A 19,342-nucleotide genomic window follows, 5' to 3' on the forward strand; every position below is an offset into this window, starting at 1 on the left:
AAACTAATAGAGCCTAGCTATTGTTTTCAATAGAAAGAATGATACATAGAAGTTCTAAAATTTTCTCCTTGGGGTTCCCTGGTGGCTCAGTGGTAAAGAATCTGCCTGCCAATGCATGAGACACAGGTTTGATCCGTGATCTGGGAAGATCTCATATGCCATGGGGCAACCACGCCTGTACGCCACAAGTATCGAGCCTATGCTCTAGAACCCAGGAGCCACAACTACTGAGCCCATGGGCCGCAGCGACTGAAGTCCATGTGCCGCAGAGCCTGTGCTCCACAATAAGAGAAGCCACCACAAAGAAAAGCCTGTGCACCGCAACTAAAGAGCAGCCCTCACTTGCTGCAACGAGAGAAAAGCCCGTGCAGCCATGAAGACCCAGCAGAACCAAATAAATAAACTTTTTTCAAACAATTTAAAAAGCATTTCTTCTCAGACCCCGTGGATCTTGTTGAAGTATGCACACTTCCCCTCAGAGATCGCCACTCTCATCAGCAAAGTCTAGCCCTTGTCCTTGCTCTTTTGAGGCACTATAATAAGCATGTAGTTTCAGGTCATTTCTTTGAACCTTTTGAGTTCACATCCCTAAGCCTGAGCAAGACAAGTGCTCACTGAGCACTTATTGTTGGCCAAGTATCCTCCCATTTGCCACGAGGAATGCAAAGAAATAGGAATTCACGCCTACATTCAGAGAACTTAAAAGTCTAGCTGGGGGATATGGGACTTCAGATTTCAGCTTGTTCGCAGAAATGGGTTTTTCCATTGAATGGGATACATGGTAAGTACATTCGCTCATTCAGCACCTCCTGAACACCTGATACATACAAATAGTTCTAGGTGCTGGCAGACAGAAAGGTGAGGAAGCTATAGTCCCTGATCTCCTGGAGCTTTCAGCTGAGCAGGGGAAACAGGCAAGCACATAGCAATGATGTGACAGACCCTAGCACCCACAGCTGCATGCCAGAGAGCTGGCTGGAAGAGTGCCTGCCTCAAACTGAGGGATGACAGTAGGCCTCAGGAGAGGGACAGGCCCTGGGCCAGGAAGGCTTCAGGGTGTGGGGTGGGATATAAACTCTGGAGCAAGAACTTAGCCTCTCCAAGGCTAAATAATGGAAGAATAGCTTATGTGTGGGCGGGGATGGTGAGCAAGTTCATCACTCACAGAGCTGGGCAGAAAGGCCAGCTACAGCCAGGAAGATGCAGGCAGCAACTAGGGTCCAATATCTAGAATGTTAAAGGGACAGAGATCAACTCGAATGCAAGGTCTGTAGGCTCTTCAACCTTAAAACACTGCTTCCGGGGTGTGAGAGCTGTGCTGGATCCCTACGTACAGATTCAAAGGAGATCCGTGGCCAGCAGATATGCTTACTGCTGCTGCTAAGTCGCTTCAGTCGTGTCCAACTCTGTGCAATCCCAGAGACGGCAGCCCACCAGGCTCCCCCATCCCTGGGATTCTCCAGGTAAGAACACTGGAGTGAGTTGCCATTTCCTTCTCCAATGCATGAAAGTGAAAAGTGAAAGGGAAGTCGCTCAGTCATATCCAACCCTCAGCGACCCCATGGACTGCAGCCTTCCAGGCTCCTCTGTCCATGGGATTTTCCAGGCAAGAGTACTGGAGTGGGGTTTGCCTTCTCCAGCAGGTATGCATACATGAATTCCAAAGCTATTCCCTCAAGGTGGTTGTGATGCACTAGATTAACTGGGGAAGCAGTTAGGATGGGGCCTGATGGTGGCAGTAAAGACAGCATGATGCAACTATGTTGGGGTCTTAGATTTTTCTGCCTTTCCTGCTCCCTTGAAATCACAGTGCTTAAGGCATCTCGTATTACCTCTAACTCCCACAGCACCGCTACAGGAGAGATGTCCTTGTATGCATTTTACATGACAGGAAACTTGAGGCCTAGAACCATGAAGTAACGCCTCAGGATCACATACTCAGTCGGTCTCCAATTTACAATCACCAGATGCCCAGGCCACTCCAGACCAATTCAATCAGTGTCTCTAGGATGAGACCCAGGACAAATATTATTTTTAAATAGCCCCAGCTAAGTCCAGGGTGTAACCAAGTTGGAGAACAGGTGTAATAAGCATGTAGTTTCAGGTCATTCCTTTGGATCTTTTGAGTTCACATCCCAAATCCTGAGCAAGACACCAAGAGCTCAGTGTTGGCCAAGTATCCTCCCAGATGCCACGAGGAATGCAAAGAAGGCTAAGACAAGCCTAAGATATGTCTGACTCAAAAGCTTCTGCTTTTCCCCATGCCACACATGGACAGATTAACCCCTCTTGTTCCACAAAGATTTCCTGGTCAGTCAAAACCCTCCAACAAAGGCACTTTCCAAAAATCTGTGGGTATGAAGAAAGAACAGTGTGTGAGGGCTCCATAGGCAAGGCATTAGAAGACCACAGCGCCTCTGACAGCTGGAAGCCAGAAGCAGGGAAGGTCGCACAGGGAGACGATGGCGCTGATGAGCTGCTCCAGCATTATAAACAGCTGACAGAGCACTGGGGAGCACAGCTCTGGAGTGCTAACATTACCACGCCAGGGACAGATCTGACCGGAATGACTCAACGACTGCCGCTTAACGCTCAAAAAACCAAACAAAAAGAAGATTCAGCAATAGTCCTTAAAAATAACACATAGTATCTTCCTCTTTTCAAAAAGCATTTTCAGCAGTATGGTAATTTCCCCCAAATGGCAATCAATAAAGTAGAGGAAAACAGAGGCTCGAGAGAGAGAGAATCCACCCAAAGAGAGCAACGAGAAATCATTTCCCAAAGCCTCTGACAAAGGAGTTTTTTTTTTAAAGAAGATTTTTCTCACCCTTGTTGTCAATTAGTGACAGCTTATATGTGTACTGTATTGCATTTAAGAGATCATTAAAAAAAAGATCATGAAGATCTTCTCTGAGCCTCATGACAATGCTATGGGGTGGTTATTGTTATTATTCCAATTTTCAGACAAATAAAACAAAGATCCAAGGTCAAAGGACTTCTAAGCAAGTGTCAAATCTAGGACTAACATTTGGATCTTCAGATTCCACAGCTTGCATTTGCTTCTCTGAGCCAAACCATCTGAGGTAAGCCAAACAGGCACCTCTCAAAGGTTCTCAAAGCTGAAGAGCTCTTCCTAAACCCTAGAGGCTGCCCAGAGGTATGCAGCGTCAGCATCACCTGAGAATTCCTTGGCCTCCCCCAAGATCTACCGAATCAGAAATTGTTGCCTCTTTTTTTTTTTTTCTTTCTCTCTCTCTTTTTGGCCGTGCTGCACAGCATGTGGAACCTTAGTTCCCTGACCCGGGATCATGCCCACACCTTCTGCAGTGGAAGAGCAGAGTCTTAACCACTGGACTGCTAGGAAGGTCCAGAAACCCCTCAAAGGCAACATCCAGGTTACTGTTAGTCCCATCACCCAACATGCTCAACATCTTCCTTTTCCACTCTCCCCTACCTGAAAAACCCCTCCTTATCCTTTGGAGTCCTGCTTCTATGTCACCTCCCAGATAGCGGTCATGAGGCCATCTGGTTAACTTCTAGAAATTTTAGGAAGAATCTTCTATGTGAGAAGTACCATACTAGGCCATGATGTTATAAAAACAATTACAGGAGTGTCCACCATCAAATGTTCACTGTTTCATGGGGGTGAGGGAGAGGAGTAAACCAAAAAATTAGATAATTTATTTGATATTTCGGTCTTGGGCACAAAGCTAGACTCTATTTCCCATCTTCTCTTGCAGTTAAATTGGTCATGTGACTGAGTTCTGGTCAACAGAATGGACACATACCACTTCAAGGCCCTCCCATAAAACCTCCTATGCAATCCTCTACTCTCTTTCCCTATCCAGCAGCTGAATGGAGAAGATTCCAAAAAGCCAGATGAAGGCAGAACCACAAGATGGAAGGAGTCTGAGTTCCTGAGTCCCTGCTTGGAGGAAAGGTGCCTTACAGGGACAGCCGTGCTGGACATTCCAGAAGCACAGGGTACAATCGTCATGATACAAACCAGTAAGTGTAGAGGTGCTTATTACAGTGACTGGTATGTCCTGACTAATACAGTAACTATGGGAACCCAAGGGCACATTTCCTTGACCACTCTTGTGCTACAACCCAAGGAGAGGATCAAAGATGGCCAGCAGTCTAAAAAACTTACTGTGGGGACTTCCCTGGTGGTGCAGTGGGTAAGAATCCGCCTGCCAATGCAGGGAACAGGGGACATGGGTTCAATCCCTGGTTTGGGAAAATCCCACATGCTGTGGAACAGCTAAGCCCACATGCCACAACTACTGAAGCCTGTGCACTCTAGAGCCAGTTCTCCACAACAAGAGAAGCCACCACAATGAGAAGCTCGCACAATGCAACAAAGAATAGCCCCTGCTTGCCGCAAGTAAACCCCATCCAAAGCAAAAAGAACCTAATGCAGTCAAAAATAAATAAATAATAGATAAAGAAAGCAGTTTAAAAATAAATAAACGTGGTCTTTAAAAAAACTTACTGTGCTCTGCAAATAAAGTGTTATCAAAATTCTCAAGAAGCATACAGTGTTTTGAAATCTCAACATACACACAATACAAGTTGTTTTTGATGAATCAGTTGCTAAAGAGTAAACTATGTGACAGAGAGTTGGAAGTTTCAAAATATCTGCAAATCATCTTATGTTACGGACATAATGTCTGCAGTTAATTTTTCTATTTACATTTCTTCCACTGTAGTTCACTATGCTTACATCTAAATTATCATTTTGATAAGAACCAGATTAAAATCTCCCTTCAGTCATAGTCTTTCTTGGCCCCTTTTGTCATGACAGATCCTGCAGTTCTAAAGCGTAATCACCACCAAAGAGATTATCTAATACAGTAAACCAAGGCCCAATCTATTATTCCCTGGTTGTCAATAAGGCTTTTGCGGAAATAAAATTAGTACAGTTTCAAAAATTACCTACTAATTTACAACTGAAGATAACACAGACACTGGAAGAAAACAACTCATTAAGTTCTGGAGAATGCATACATAGCATGGAAACTCCATCTTTCAACAGAAATTTCCACCACAATTTAAAAAGTGTTGAGTAACTCAATGGCACAGGAGTACAAAATCATTGGGGTCATATTTTACAAAATTTCAGAGCTAGGAAGTATACATGAAAAAGTTTCTAAAGCAGTGAATCTCCCCCAAAAAACTAATCATAAGATTCCTGGGGTGCTTGTTAAAATACAGATTTCTAGGCCTCGCTCCAGATCTATAGAGGAGGACTGCTAGAATCTGTATTTTTACCAGAGGCCCAAGGTGATGCTGTTGGCATTACTGATCCACAGATCACACTTGGAATATCAAGGTTTCACCCCACACAGAATCTGAAATGAACTTATTATTTCTACTCTCCCTTTTCTGTGGGCTTACTTTTCCGTATGCTTTCTTCAATGAACAACACATAGTTTTTATTTTAAGAAAATAGCATCTTAAAAAGAAGAGCTCTTCAAACCTGTCTAAATGTTTTCATAGGTGGGGATGGATGCTAAATTTTATTCCCAGGACTTCTCCAGGTGCCTCTTTTTTTCACATAATTCCTGGCAACATAACCTTGTCTAAGTCCAAATAAGTAATTATGATTTGGAGGACTTCCCTGGTAGTCCAGTGGCTAAGACGCCATGCTCTGAATGCTGGGGGTCTGGGTTTGATCTCTGGTCAGGAAACTAGATCCCACATGCTGCAACTAAGACCTGACACAGTCAAACAAATATTTTTTAAAATAAAATATGATTTTTAATCATGGTTCAGCAATTAGCTTATTAAACTGTGATTGTGAACTATTTGACCTTCCTGTGCTTCATTTTCTGTAGTCAAATCTGAATGGCTTCATGAGGATGCAAACTTCTCTTTCCTGATCTAAAATATGACACAAATGAAACTATCTATGAAATAAAAATAGAATCACGGACATAGAGAACAGACTAATGGTTGCGAAGGGGTTGGGGGAGAGATGGAGTCGGAGGCTGCAGTTAGCAGATGTAAGCTTTTATATATGGAATGGAGAAACAACAAGGTCCTACTGTATAGCACAGAGAACTATAGTCAATATCCTATGATGAACAATCATGAAAAAGAATATTACAAAATGTATATAGAGATAGAACTGAATCACTTTGCTGTACAGCAGCAATTAACATAACAATGTAAATCAACTATATGCCAATTAAAAAATTATCTTTCCTGAACATTTTTAGAATTTCCTTGCTTTGTAGTGCCAAAGGAACAAAGCAACAAATTCTAAAATATTGTTTAAAAAAAGAAAAACCTGACAGTTCCTGACATTCTTTCACCAGTCTAATTTTTCTACAGCTTTCTGAGTGGTCTTAAGTCTTTTCAGTATTGGTGAAGTGAAGTGAAGTCGCTCAGTCGTGTCCGACTCTTTGTAACCCCATGGACTCTAGCCTATCAGGCTCCTCCGTCCATGGGATTTTCCAGGCAAGAGTACTGGAGTGGATTGCCATTTCCTTCTCCAGGGGATCTTCCCGACCCAGGAATAGAACCTGGGTCTCCCGCATTGCAGGCAGATGCTTTGCCATCTGAGCCACCAGGGAAGCCTTCAGTTTATTGACACAAAGTGACTTATTGACTTAAAAGAAGGAAGAAAAAAACAGCCAAAGACCAAGAATGAAGTAGAGGAAAAACAAAGATGTTCATATAGAAATCTCAAAAAATAACATCACTATATAACTAGCTTCCAAAACTAATAAACAATTTAGGCTTTCAGAGGGAATATGGAGAAAGATCAGAAACAAGGGGCAAAAACATTGTATATTTGTTGCCATTGTAGTAAATAAACTACACCAGATGATGGTCTCAGCTCGTTTGTCACAAAGGACACCACAACTTTCCCCAAGACTTTTTGATATAACTTTCTTTAAAAATAGTTTTCAAAGGACACGAGGGGGAAGACCTTATAATTTCAAAGGAAAAATAAAAGTCACAGTAAAATGCACAAGAAAGCTCTTACTTCTTCCTCTCAGAGCCTAATATCCTAAACAAATCCTTAAAGTATTGAGGGACACGGACCACCACGTTCTCTGAGGGGCCAATGTCTTTTAGTTCAGGGTAGAGTCTGACGTCGATGACCTTCTTGATGTAGCTCAGCCAGTCGAACTGAAGAAGAGAAAGACAAAAAAACACAGTGAGAGAACCTCTGCTGGGGAACAATCAAGGAGGAAGGCAACCAGGTCAGTAGAATGTAATCCATGGCTTGTGATCTCAGACCAAATAAACATCCAACTGCTCAAATCTAGAAGATAAATGCCTGATCACTGCCACCCAGATCAGACTTGCTGGCTGAAGCATAAGTGGAACACGTGTCTGTGCCATCTGCATACGGACCACATGTGTGTGCACATACCCAGCAGCACATGCACTCACGTCCCTGGCCCCTCCTGCACGCTCATCCTCCCCTCTCCTCCTCCCACCTTCCCTCCTGCTCTCTCTCTCTCTCCATCCCTCTTGCAGTAGCACTCACCTCCCTTCTCCCTGCACTCGGCCCCATTCCGCGCTCATTCACTCTCCTGTCCCCATAGACATAGACGCCCCGCGACATTTCTGCTCCTCCCTCTGGCACAGCCTTTCTTACACAGAGGGAAGCAAACAACAACACAGAGTAACACATGTCTCCCCTTCATAGCATCACTGTCTTGGCATTTTGACCTGGCTACCTAGAAAGTCCTTTCCAGGCTTTTCCTTTTCTTTGCTCCCCTGCCTGCCCCCACTAGTGAAATGGAAAGCCAGTCACTCACTTGCCCAGCCTACCCTGTAAGGAGGTAGTCCCACATGCCCCAGTTTTACTCAGTAAGAAATAAAGGGATGACATGTGGAAAGGCTTTGGTTTTTCCTGGTAGAAGAGTTAAACATGGCCCATACTGGGGCTTGCCCCTTCTTCCTGCTCTGAAGACAGATGTAACATATGCAGCTATGGCAGCCACCTTACAACCCTGAGTCATCAAATATGCAGTCAAAAAGCCAACATGCTAAAAAGAGTGGAGTGGAAAGAAAGAACTTGGATCTTCGACAACGTTGGGCAACAGCTAAACCAACACCAACAGCAACCTATGTCTAGACTTTTGTCTATATAAGGAAATAGGCTTTAAGTTTTTAGGCCACTCTTGGAAAAGTTTTCTGTTCCATAGAGCAGACAGCATCCCAATGCATACACAAGGGGTATTTTATGTGATGACTGACAGAGATGGCGATGAGCAAGAAGACCAACGGTAGCTTTATGAGGCAAAATTTTACACACAGGTGAAAGAGAATTGCTTGTTAAATGAGCAGTTGAGATACAATTTCCTGGACTGCTTTCACTAACCTGGGGAATCATAGCACTCAGCTGGGAGATGTTCATTTTGTTGTACATGGCTTCACTGGTTCGGTTTTCATGTGGAATCATTATCTGGTGGAAAGAAACTTTGGTTATTTTTTTCAAACAAACCATTTCTAACTGCATAGCTACTTCCTACATGTGCCAAAACATCTGTATGGTATCATAAACTTTTTCAAGATTTTGGTGTGGTGTCGAACCTAGGAGAGAGGAGGGGGAAAAAAATCACTTTAGCCAGGATTAAGAAAATAAAAAGAAACTTTCCTTTCCTGTTCAGTGTGAAACATTGGACTTGGTACAAAAATAACTACTCAAATCCCTCCCTAACCTTTCATGTGGATGGACAAAATCTATTACTGGCTTGGGGTAGATAGCCATGCTAAGATCAGGCCATTTGAGACAAACATCCCCTGTCCACAGGTAGTATCCAGGTAACAGCTTCTACAGTTCATAAACTACAGACCAACCCTTCATTCCCAGGGGAACGTTCTCGCTAAGAGCACTAGACTATCTGAACAGCACTGCCACCGGTGATTGTTGTGTCAACAGTTTCATCCTTCACTTCCCTTCTCCTCTCTGGTTTCTCTGGCCCAGAAATTTCCCTGGCTCCACTGCTGAAGGTATGGGTTCAGTTACCACCCAGACATATTTCCACATCTGCTTCTCCAGCCCTGACCCTTCACACTCCCATTCCCAACACGTGTGCTCCTGGTAATTTTGGCAACATCAAATCGAAGCTTCTAGGCTCTGCCATATTTAATCTGAGAAGAGCAGAAACAATCATCTTCCTCAAGGGCCATCTTAATCACTTCTGCAAACAGGCAGTAACTCCTCATACCGCTCAACACATCATGATTTTGCTTTCAGGTCCTCCATCATCTGATTCCCCTGCATTAAACTTGCCACCTTCCAACTCACACAGGACTCTCCTACCCTTGCACTCCTGTCCACCATCACTAACCTCATGGTTTGAACCATAAGTCAAGACTTTGCTTGTAATTCATTTTCTGTTGCAAGTCTTTCCAATTAAACTCCACTTGGCTCCAATCCCAAGGGCCATGCCATCAACAAGACCTCCCCTTAGGCACTCATCTCTCTAGTTGGGATTAGCTGAATGCACACTTCATGGCTGTGTTTACAAGGACTTCTGGGGGGATTGGCGAAGTTGTCCTGTCTCCCCAGCTTTAGAAGTCTGCCTGGGATGACGTGCCCCACTAATTCTGAAGGTCCCTAGTGACCTGGGATGTAAGATATACAGATGAGTATTATCAGCTGGCAAAAACCCCAAGCGCCATGGATTTGTCAAGATAAACTCACAGAAGGCTGAGTGGCAGACATCTGCCGCCTCTTCCCTTCAGTGCCCTCAGCTTCTCCCTCCTCACCATCCATGGAGAGACTTCCTGTAGCTCACAGGCAACCTCCTGCCTCCATTTCAATCACTGCTTCAGAGAATGTCCACACTCTTCCTCACTCTACTCAGACTCATAGGCCCAGGTTGGAGCTCTTTGGCCTTAGAGCTGTTTTCAGCTCTGCCAGCTCCTTCCTCCACCCCACGGATTTGTCATTTCATTTAGCCTCTTGACCATTCCCAGTCTTGCCTCGGCCCAGCTGTTTTGAGTTCCCTTTTTGGTTCAGATCCCTGGCTCAGGGCAAGGCCTTTCCCGCTGTATCAGAGCTTCAGTTCAAATGAGGTCTCTGGGTCTCCGATTTGCCTGGGAAGGGAATCCAGATGGCCTCTAGACACGGCAGAGAGGTCCAGTCTTCGACTCCAGAACACCTGCAGCAGTCTTTGCCATCTTCAAAGGTGACACACAGGAAGGAACTGTATGTGCTGTGACTAGGGGGTCTGGAGAAAGACACACATGTACCCCACGCCAGCCAAGAGGCCGACTCCTCCAGACCCTATCCATCAGCCTGCTTCCACCTTGCCACCCCACAACACCTCTCCAAACACAAAACCAAACAGCACTTGGACTCCTAAGCACTTCAAGAATTTTACCAACTTCTATTGTAAAAGACTACCGACAAATACACCACCACTTCTTGATAAAAGTATCATTTGTTTTTTCACTACAGTGTATCTCCCCAAGCAGATTTCATCATATGTGTTCCGTCCAGTCCTGAGGACGTATAAAGATTTTATACTTTGGTTCTTCTAGAAAAGTTATTCTTTGAAAAAAGCTAACCATTTAGGATTTCTCATTAGTCTCCCTCAAGTTTGTTCTTAGGTCTTTTTGTCTCCACCATGAGCCTGAAAGAATTTAAAAGGTGATTTACACAGAACACAGCATATGACACAATGACATTCATGAAAGTGGGGCAAGAAAAGAATGAAAACCAGGGCTGGGTATAAGAACTAATACATACTTACCAGCCTGCCCTATACACTTTCTACATCAAATTCTGTGACTAGACTTCCCAAAGCCTCGATCTTAGATGAGACTGATTCTGCATCAGAATGGTGTAAAGAGTAAACCAGACTAAAATTAACTTTCCACTTAAGCCAAATTCATACAGATTTATCAAATGCATATTCTTCAGTTGCGGCCAAACAGGCATTTCCCTGGGAAAACAGAGAGAGCCTCCCCCTGCTGCTGTTCTTTGTCCACTGCTGATGAGCACGTGGACACTGACTGGGCTTCAGGCAGAGGCGGAAGAAGAGTTCTTCTCTCTGTTAGGGTTTTTCTTCCTGCTACTTCCCAGAGAGGGGTGCTATGAGTTCTATCTTGGACCCAAAGGACAATGCCACAAAATGATTTTTTATATATATTCTCATGCAAGATATATCACCTTTAAAATAAGGAGAAGGAAAAGAAAAAGATTTTAGATGAAGACTTACCTCAGCTATCTTTATTTCCAACCTAAGCACCGACTTCATGTCATGCTCTGCTCGGGAGCTATTAGCTCCCAAAAGCACAGCAGTATCCACCATGAATTTGTAAAGGGCATCCCGATACTGTAAGAGATAAAGAAGCAAGGGACCACGACAAGAGTCTATTAGGGAAGTATGTTTGAGGAACACAGAAGAGCAGAAACAGCAGGTGGAAATAAATGCCCATCATTTCCACTCTGTACTCAAAGTATGGTATGAGCATTATGCAATACCAACCACTCATCTACCACTTTGGGACAAAGAAGAATGATGGCTACTTGGGTACTGTTTCCATGATAGACAGAAATGTCCGGCCACCAAGAATCAAGAGAACTTGTTTTCTGGCAACCAGTAATATTAAGGATATATGAAACATCTACAAATGAGTCGACTCCTCTTTCCAGGCAAGTGAGGCTTTAATATTAAAAAAAAAAAAAAATGGGAAAGAACTGGTTGCTAAAAGCAGGAGGCATGATCACCATGAAGACTAGTGGGAACTGTGATTTATTTTCTTCCAGCTCAATTTACCCATCTCCACACTAAAAACAAAAGACCAGCAATAGAATGTGTTTTTTTTTCCATTTTGTAGGTTTTTACCAAGTTCTCCTCACTAGCTCAGGGAGAAAGGAAAGGAAAGATGAGAAGAATGACGGAGAGAGATCAAGCAAATGCAGAAGTTCCTCGCTGCATGTTCAGGAACCCATTTTCAGGCTCTTCACATACTATTAGAGAGCAAGACCTTACTTTGTGGGAGTTGAGCAATCTTGTGTGTGTGTGTCAGGGGGTGAGGGTGGGTCCCTTCTCCTTTCAGGTACATTTTAAGAACTCAACACACCAGGTATTAAACGGTTTCATAGTTATGCTATGGGAATAAGATTCCCTAATATACACCTTGATTCTGCAAAGCTATTCTTATAATGCTTATGACTCTGAGACCTGCACAGTGCTTGGCATATAGCAGGCCCTTAATAAATATTTGTTGAATCAGTAAGCAAGCCTCACAGACAGTCATAATTAGAAATGTTTCGCAATTTCCAGTTAAATTCCAAAAATATTTATTCGATCAACACATATGCAAGATGTCTTGCTAGGCCTTCTGCGCACATGGGGGGAGTACAGATGAAAAATCAAATAATACTTAAGTCTAGTTCCCAGTGTGTGATCCTGGGAGGGAGATAAACACGTCATTACTAACTGTAACACCAGCAACACCAAAATAAAGTCTTTACTAAAGCTGCTAAGTGCTTGAAAACTCAAGAACTAGCGAATTCTAGCCTCGAGAAACCAGGGAGAGAGTTTTTTAAAGGGGACAGATTCAGGAGCAGGGGCATCCTTCTGAGAGATGTGAGAGCTGCCTTTGTTGGGGGAAGAATAAACAGAGGTGAGGCAGCAAAAGTGGTTTGGAACTAGGCTGTAAAGAGGCCTTGAACTCCCTCTAAGGAATACAGAGTCTAACTTGTGAGCAAAAGCACACTGGGAGATGTTCTTTGAGAGCTTGCCAAGTGCTGCTAAGGAGGTAATGGAATGAAGGGGAGGGGGAAAGTTAAAAGGAGACTCAACAAGGATCTGCCCTAGAGCAGTAGGGAGACAAAGGAGGCACGGGGGGGGGGGGGGGGAGAGAGAGATATTTTGAAGGCAGAGCCTACAGAACTGATTGGTTACAGGGCAGGGACAACATTTCAAGCATGGCTGCCTATCAGGTGGTGACCCAAGTAGAAACAGAAGTGCCTCCAGACTGGTAAAAGTTCGTTCTGTCCAATTTCAAGAAGGAAAAGTTGCCAACCTTCTTTGATGAGTGTCCTCAGCCAGAAAGTCGCTGAGGATCCTGCCCTTCAGGGCCTTCTACATACAGGCTTTCCTTTCAGCAAAGGAGCAGGGACTCTGTGAGAGCCAGCACTTCCCCCATCAAAGTCCCTGCCAGGCCAGAAACCCAAGCCTCCCTGGTCAAGGGTCCCCCAGGCCCGAGGCTCCCTTGGAAGTTCAACAAAGGCTCCAAAATGAATTCAAAGTGTCAGGAATAAACCAGCTCTAATCCAATCTCCAGGAAATGACTAGGTTTCCAAGCCAAAGCAAGAAGTTTGAGCAGATTGATCCCATCTGGTTCTCATTAACCTTACGTTAACCTGGGGCACCAATTTAAAAAAACAGATTCCTAGGCCCCACTTCACGTCTACTAAATCCGATTTCCCATGGCTGAGGCCCAAGAATCAACATTTAATAGACGCTTCCGAGATGATTCTTAAGCAATACAATTCGGGACCCGCTGGTCAACTGGGTGTCCATTCCCACGCTTCTGCAATATACTGAGAGCTGTCCACACTTCTGAGGGCTGGCTGCAAGACCACTCCTAGGTGACCACATTTGGTGTGCTGTCTTCCCCACTCAACTATGAGGGCACAGCCCAAGGAGTGCTCAGCCTGCATTTCCAGACTTCCGGAAAACAGGGAGGGCCATTTATCTGCTCAAATAAAAGTCCTTTGCTTCCTACATTTGGGGAAATGGTTGTCAAACACTCACACTGCTCCATTTGAGTAAAGAGTTAGGGATTTTAGAACAACTTATGAACCTCACAATGACTGACAAGATGCAGAGTTGAATGAGAGAAACTTACAGACTTGGCTTCCGTGCTGTTATCAAGGTAGTCTTCCCTCACGGCTAGGGAGAGCGCCGCTTGGTCCAGCTGTTGAAACAAACAACAAAGCATTCTGCTGGCACTGAAAATTCTTCTGTAACATGTTAATGAGTCATGAGATCAGGATCCCTGCCATATTTTGAGCATGTGTCACCATTACTAAAACAATTCAAAGCAAACAGGTGCTGCAGCAATCAATGACAGTTATCAAGTATCAGAGACCTGCCCCTGATTCCCTGATTCATGGTTTCTAACCTTTTGAGTTTCTAACAATACTAAATAGTGTCAAAGCTAAATGACTTTGAAATAGGATTATCTGATTGTCCCCCCTATTTGATGGGTGGAGAAACAAAATCCAGAGAGGTGATTTTACTTTGAGAAATCTTTGCAAACTTTAGAACCCTCTCTGGAAAGTTTCAAATAGGTGATGAAAATACAAATAATGATCAGACAACTAAATACGTGTAATTATTATTAGAGAAAATTATAGCATAATTTCTTGAATTAAAACTTTCAGCAGCTTAAAGGTAATCAAAGAGAAGATTATAATCTTTTCCAAAAAAGGTGCTAGAATAATAAGATATCCATGTGCCAAAAAAATGAATTTCAAACCGGGCCTCATGACCTGCACAAAAATTAATATGATATGGATCCAGAACTACATATAAAACCTAACAATATAAAACTTCCAAAATCACTGTGGATTGGTGACTGCACCCATGAAATTCAAAGAAGCTTGCTCCTTGGAAGGAAAGCTATGACAAACCTAGACAGCATATTAAAAAGCAGACACATTACTTTGCCAACAAAGGTCTGTATAGTCAAAGCTATGGTTTTTCCAGTAGTCATGTATGGATGTGAGAGTTGGACCATAAAGAAGGCTGAGTGCCAAACAACTGATGCTTCTGAATTGTGGTGCTGGAAAAGACTCTTGAGAGTCCCTTGGACTGCAAGGAGATCAAACCAGTCAATCCTAAAGGAAATCAACCCTGAATATTCATTGGAAGGACTAATGCTGAAGCTGAAGCTCCATTACTTTGGCCACCTGATATAAAGAGATGACTCACTGGAAAATACCCTGATGCTGGGAAAGATGAAAGGCAAAAGGAGAAGGGGGGACAGAGGTTGACATGGTTAGATGGCATCACCAACTCAATGGACATGAATTTGATTGAGCAAACTGGGAGATAACGAAAGACAGGGAAGCCTGGAGTGCTGCAGTCCATGGGGTCGCAAAGAGTTGCACACAACTTAGAGAGTGAATAGCAACAACAAATAAAACCTCCAGTAAAAAACATATGGGAAAATCTTTGACCTGGGGTGACACAAAGAGTTCTTAGACATGACACCAAAATCAGATACATAAAGGAAAAAATGTATTGGACCTCATCATCATTAAACATTTTTGCTCTGTGAAAGACACTGTTAAGAGAATAAAAAAGATAAGCTACAGATAGGGAGAAAATATCTGAAAATCACATATATGACAAAGGACTTGCATCCAGAATATATGAAGAACCCTCATAACTCAATAAGAAAACAAACTGCCCAATTTAAAACTGGACAAAAGATCTGAACAGACATTTCACCCAAGAAAATATTCAAATGGAAAATAAATTTATGAAAGGATGCTTAAAATCACTAGTCATTAGAGAATGTAACTGATACCCACAGTAAAATACCACTATACATCTACTAGGATGGCAAAAACAAAAACCAAAAACACTGATAATGTCAGGGACTTCTCTGGCAGTCCAGTGGTTAAGACTTCTCGCTTCCACTATGGGGTAGAGGTTCAATTTCTGGCTGGGGAACTAAGTTCCCCATGACTCATGGCATGGCCAAAAAGACAAAACACTGATAATGCCAAGTACTGGTGAGAATGTGGAAAAACTAGTTTGCTCATACACTGTTGGTGGGAATGCAACATGACAGAGTCACTTTGGAAATCAGTCTGATAGCTTCTTACAAAACTGAACGTACATATGACCCAGCAATACCGCTTCCCAGCCACTTACCAAAGATAAATGAAAATTTCTACTCACACAGAAACCTGCATGTAACTTTATTCATTATTGCCCCAAATCTGAAACAACCCAAATGTCCTTCAACTGGCAAATGGATAAACTGTGACACTCACCCATAAAAAGGGATGAACCTCTGGTACATGCAACAATATGGGCATATTTTAATCACATCCCCAAGCAAGGCAAAACTACAGGGATGGAGAACAGAGGGTGGGGAGAGTGGGTGATTTCAAAAGGGCAACACAAGGTAAATCTGGGGGAAGCGATGGGATGAACTATTGTCTGTCTTGATTATGGTGGTGATTCTGTGACTCCACGCATTTGTAAAAACTTACAGACTTGTGCTTCACAAAAAGTGAATTTAACTGTAAGTAAAATTTTAAATAAATAAAAATTTTAAAGTTCCAGAACTTCCTCTAAATTTCTGGCTGTTCTTTCTTGAGTAAAAGCAACTGCCCAAAGACTGAATAAAACTGAACCTGACATCAAATTTTCTACCTTAAATCTTATCCACACATTTAAAAAGTTAAGCTAAGTGGGGGGAAAAGATGTTTTCATAACATCGACCTTGCCTGGGTGTATTGCTAAAATCCTCAAATTATTGTGTTCAACCTTCTTCTCTAATTGGCCCCAAACAACCAAGTCACAATCCAGCCTGGCTTCATCATATTCCAATTCCCAATACACCACCCCTTCTTCCAAAAATTAAGTAAGCCAGGAACATGAAACACGATATTATGATTAAGATGCTTTGGCTTTCAATTAGAGTTGAACCACTTGGAGAATTTTTTGAGCTTTAGTCTCAAAGGAAAGGAAACTGTAGACAATATCAAGAAAGCCAAAGCTTCCCTCTGATGAAATGAAGTTAAATCCATTTATTGTAAAAGTTTAGACGATTCAAGTGAAGTTACCGGACCTGTTTTAAATCTTCAGATTGTGACAGTTCCGAGGGAACCTCTTAAATATATGAAACCGATTGAATAAGGTTAGTTAACTAAAACTAGAAACAAACACTTGAGGCAAAAGACTTTCTCAAGAGGCCAATATTAGGACACTATGTTATTTGAGGTTTTTTAATCCATGCATTTGTAACTGATCATAATATTACAAGTAGAAAACAAAACACATGTTTAGGAAATCCGATACCCTGAACTGAAACATGAATTTTTTTTCTCTGACTGAAACAACACACAGGGTAGGAAACAAAACAGTAATACAAGAAGAAACATCTCACACATTATGATGTAGTTATAGGACAAAAAAGAAAAACTTCATCTCCAGGAGAGTCTGTCCTTATCATCCCTACAGATTTTACTAAGAGTCGCACAAATGCAGGCTGCTGGGTGATGATCACTTCAAGTCGCTGATCTGGTAACACATACTGATACAACCTTGACCTTCCAAACACTCTTTCAGGATCACAGATATTCCAAAGTCTTTTACTGTCCCTTAAATTCTCATTCTTGCTATCTCCTTACACAAAATGAACCCAAACACATGTAGCAAGATATGTTCTGAGGCATTAATCTGCCATCTCGTGTATTTTTGTTTTTCCTTTCTCCCATTTAAGTCTGTGGCAAATTTTGTGTCATCCTGCCACAGGGGAACTTAGAGCACCATCATGTAGCTTTGAGCAGCCCCAGCTTGCCAAACCACATGTCCTCGGCACGGGAATACCCATTGGAAGAGTGCCTTTTTTCTTCACCCAAAGATACCACCTAAGAGTATGCCCACAGTGATGTGCCTTCCCAAAGCAGGTTTTTTTTTGCCTTATCCCCAAGGGTTTGTGGGATGAGAAAAGCCTAGAACATTGAAGAACATAGCAATAGAATGTGATGAAAAAGGAAGTCTAAATGCATTGAGGGAGAAGAGTTTAGGGTTAAGAGAGAGTTCTCCCAGAGCAGAAAGAAGACCTTTGAGGCAGTAAAGGAAGTCAGAGTTTCTTGTGAGCGAGGGACCAGTCAATGTCCCTAGAAAATGGCAGGATTTGAGAGGGAGTTGGGGGCCCAGGGCCCCAGCAGCAGAGAGGCACAGCTGAAGGGGCCACAGGGGCTGGGATGGCAGGTTTCCTTTCAGAAATAGATAACTGATGATCACAGGGTCTCCAGTCTCCTAGGACAGGGGTCCCCAACCGCCAGGATCTAATGACTGATGTCTGAGGTGCAGCAAATATAATCATAATAGAAATAAAGTGACAATAAATGCAATGGACTTGAATCATCCCCCACTCCCGGTCCATGGAGAAACGGTCTTCCAAGAAACTGGTCCCTGGTGCCAAAAGGGTTGGGGATCACTGCCTCAGGAGAAGGCTAGAAATGAAGTAGCTGCCAAGTGAGGAAGGGTCTAGACTGGCTCACTTTCCAACTAGAAGATGCGGTGGGAGTTCAGCGACAGAGACGAGACTGACTAAAGAAAATGCCTGTTTCTTGTGCATCTGATTTTGAGATCTGACATGTATGTTTGGCACAAAAATTGAAGAGAAACATTCCCTAAATGGTTCTGACAAGCTACCTGATCATGATGTAAGAGAAAGGTACCTTTTGTCACGTGCTACTGTGCACCAGTATCTATCCTGTGAATTGTCAGCAAGGTCATCCCATTGAAATCTCATAGCAACAGTGAAAAGTAAATTCAAATCAACCTTTCATTACACCTGGGGAAAATGAGACTGAGAGAGGTGAAACAGCCTGCACAAAGACATTCAGTGAGTAGATCACAAAGCCAAGTCTCAATCTCTTTAAAAACCAAAGCGTACTCTTTTTCCCACTATGGTAGTGGCTTTCAAATTATGTTCCACAAAACTTAAAAGGTGCTTCATGGGCTCCAAATATTCAATTAGTTTTTTTTTTTAGAGTTTTAACTACTTCTAACAAAAGCAACACTCACAAATGTTACAACATTGGCAGCCATCGATATGCTAGTTTTTGTTATCAGGTTCATTGGGCTTTATGCAGATCTCAGAAGAAAGCTGTTTCTACCAATACCTAGATATATGCTTGAATTTATAGCAGCTGCATCATGGTTAGAAAGACTGTAGCTCTAACCTGTTAATTCAGGTGTGTGAATAGCCCCTCATACAAAATGGTATGAACAGGGATATATATACCTAAAGCAAACACACACTGCACTCAAATGCCAGGTCATGCTCAAACACATCAGCTTGGAAGAAGCTGCCACCTTGGCAAAAGAGAGCAGCAGTAAGCACGTGAGTACCTCCTTACATTTGGAAAGTGCTCTATTATTGACAGTTCAGTGTCCCTAGAATCAGTTTAACTGAATAATAAGTGTGCAAGGCAAGCTGTTAAAAATTGATTACTGTGATCCTCTATTACTCATGTTTCCCATAAGCTGATATTCAAACTACAGGCTTGATTAGACCCAAGTTCTTTTCTTTTTTTTTTTTTTTTCCTTTTCTTTTCGCATCATTGGTGATAGCTTATGCTTCCCACTGC

At 42.8% G+C, this 19,342-nt stretch overlaps 1 protein-coding gene across 2 annotated transcripts in view; it reads right to left on the bottom strand.

Moving 5' to 3' along the window:
• The window catches only part of PHEX (phosphate regulating endopeptidase X-linked), a 203,054-nt gene that overhangs the window by 137,655 nt on the left and 46,057 nt on the right, over nt 1–19,342 (bottom strand). For both annotated transcript variants that reach the window (XM_068962504.1, XM_068962505.1), the window contains exons 6-9: nt 13,843–13,911; nt 11,199–11,315; nt 8,348–8,431; nt 6,998–7,143 (exon numbers count right to left, since the gene is read on the bottom strand). In XM_068962504.1, coding sequence (XP_068818605.1) covers nt 6,998–7,143; nt 8,348–8,431; nt 11,199–11,315; nt 13,843–13,911 — 416 coding nt within the window. The remainder of the gene's footprint in view (nt 1–6,997; nt 7,144–8,347; nt 8,432–11,198; nt 11,316–13,842; nt 13,912–19,342) is intronic.

This window comes from Capricornis sumatraensis, chromosome X (genome assembly GCF_032405125.1).
Source record: "Capricornis sumatraensis isolate serow.1 chromosome X, serow.2, whole genome shotgun sequence".
Taxonomy (NCBI): domain Eukaryota; kingdom Metazoa; phylum Chordata; class Mammalia; order Artiodactyla; family Bovidae; genus Capricornis; species Capricornis sumatraensis.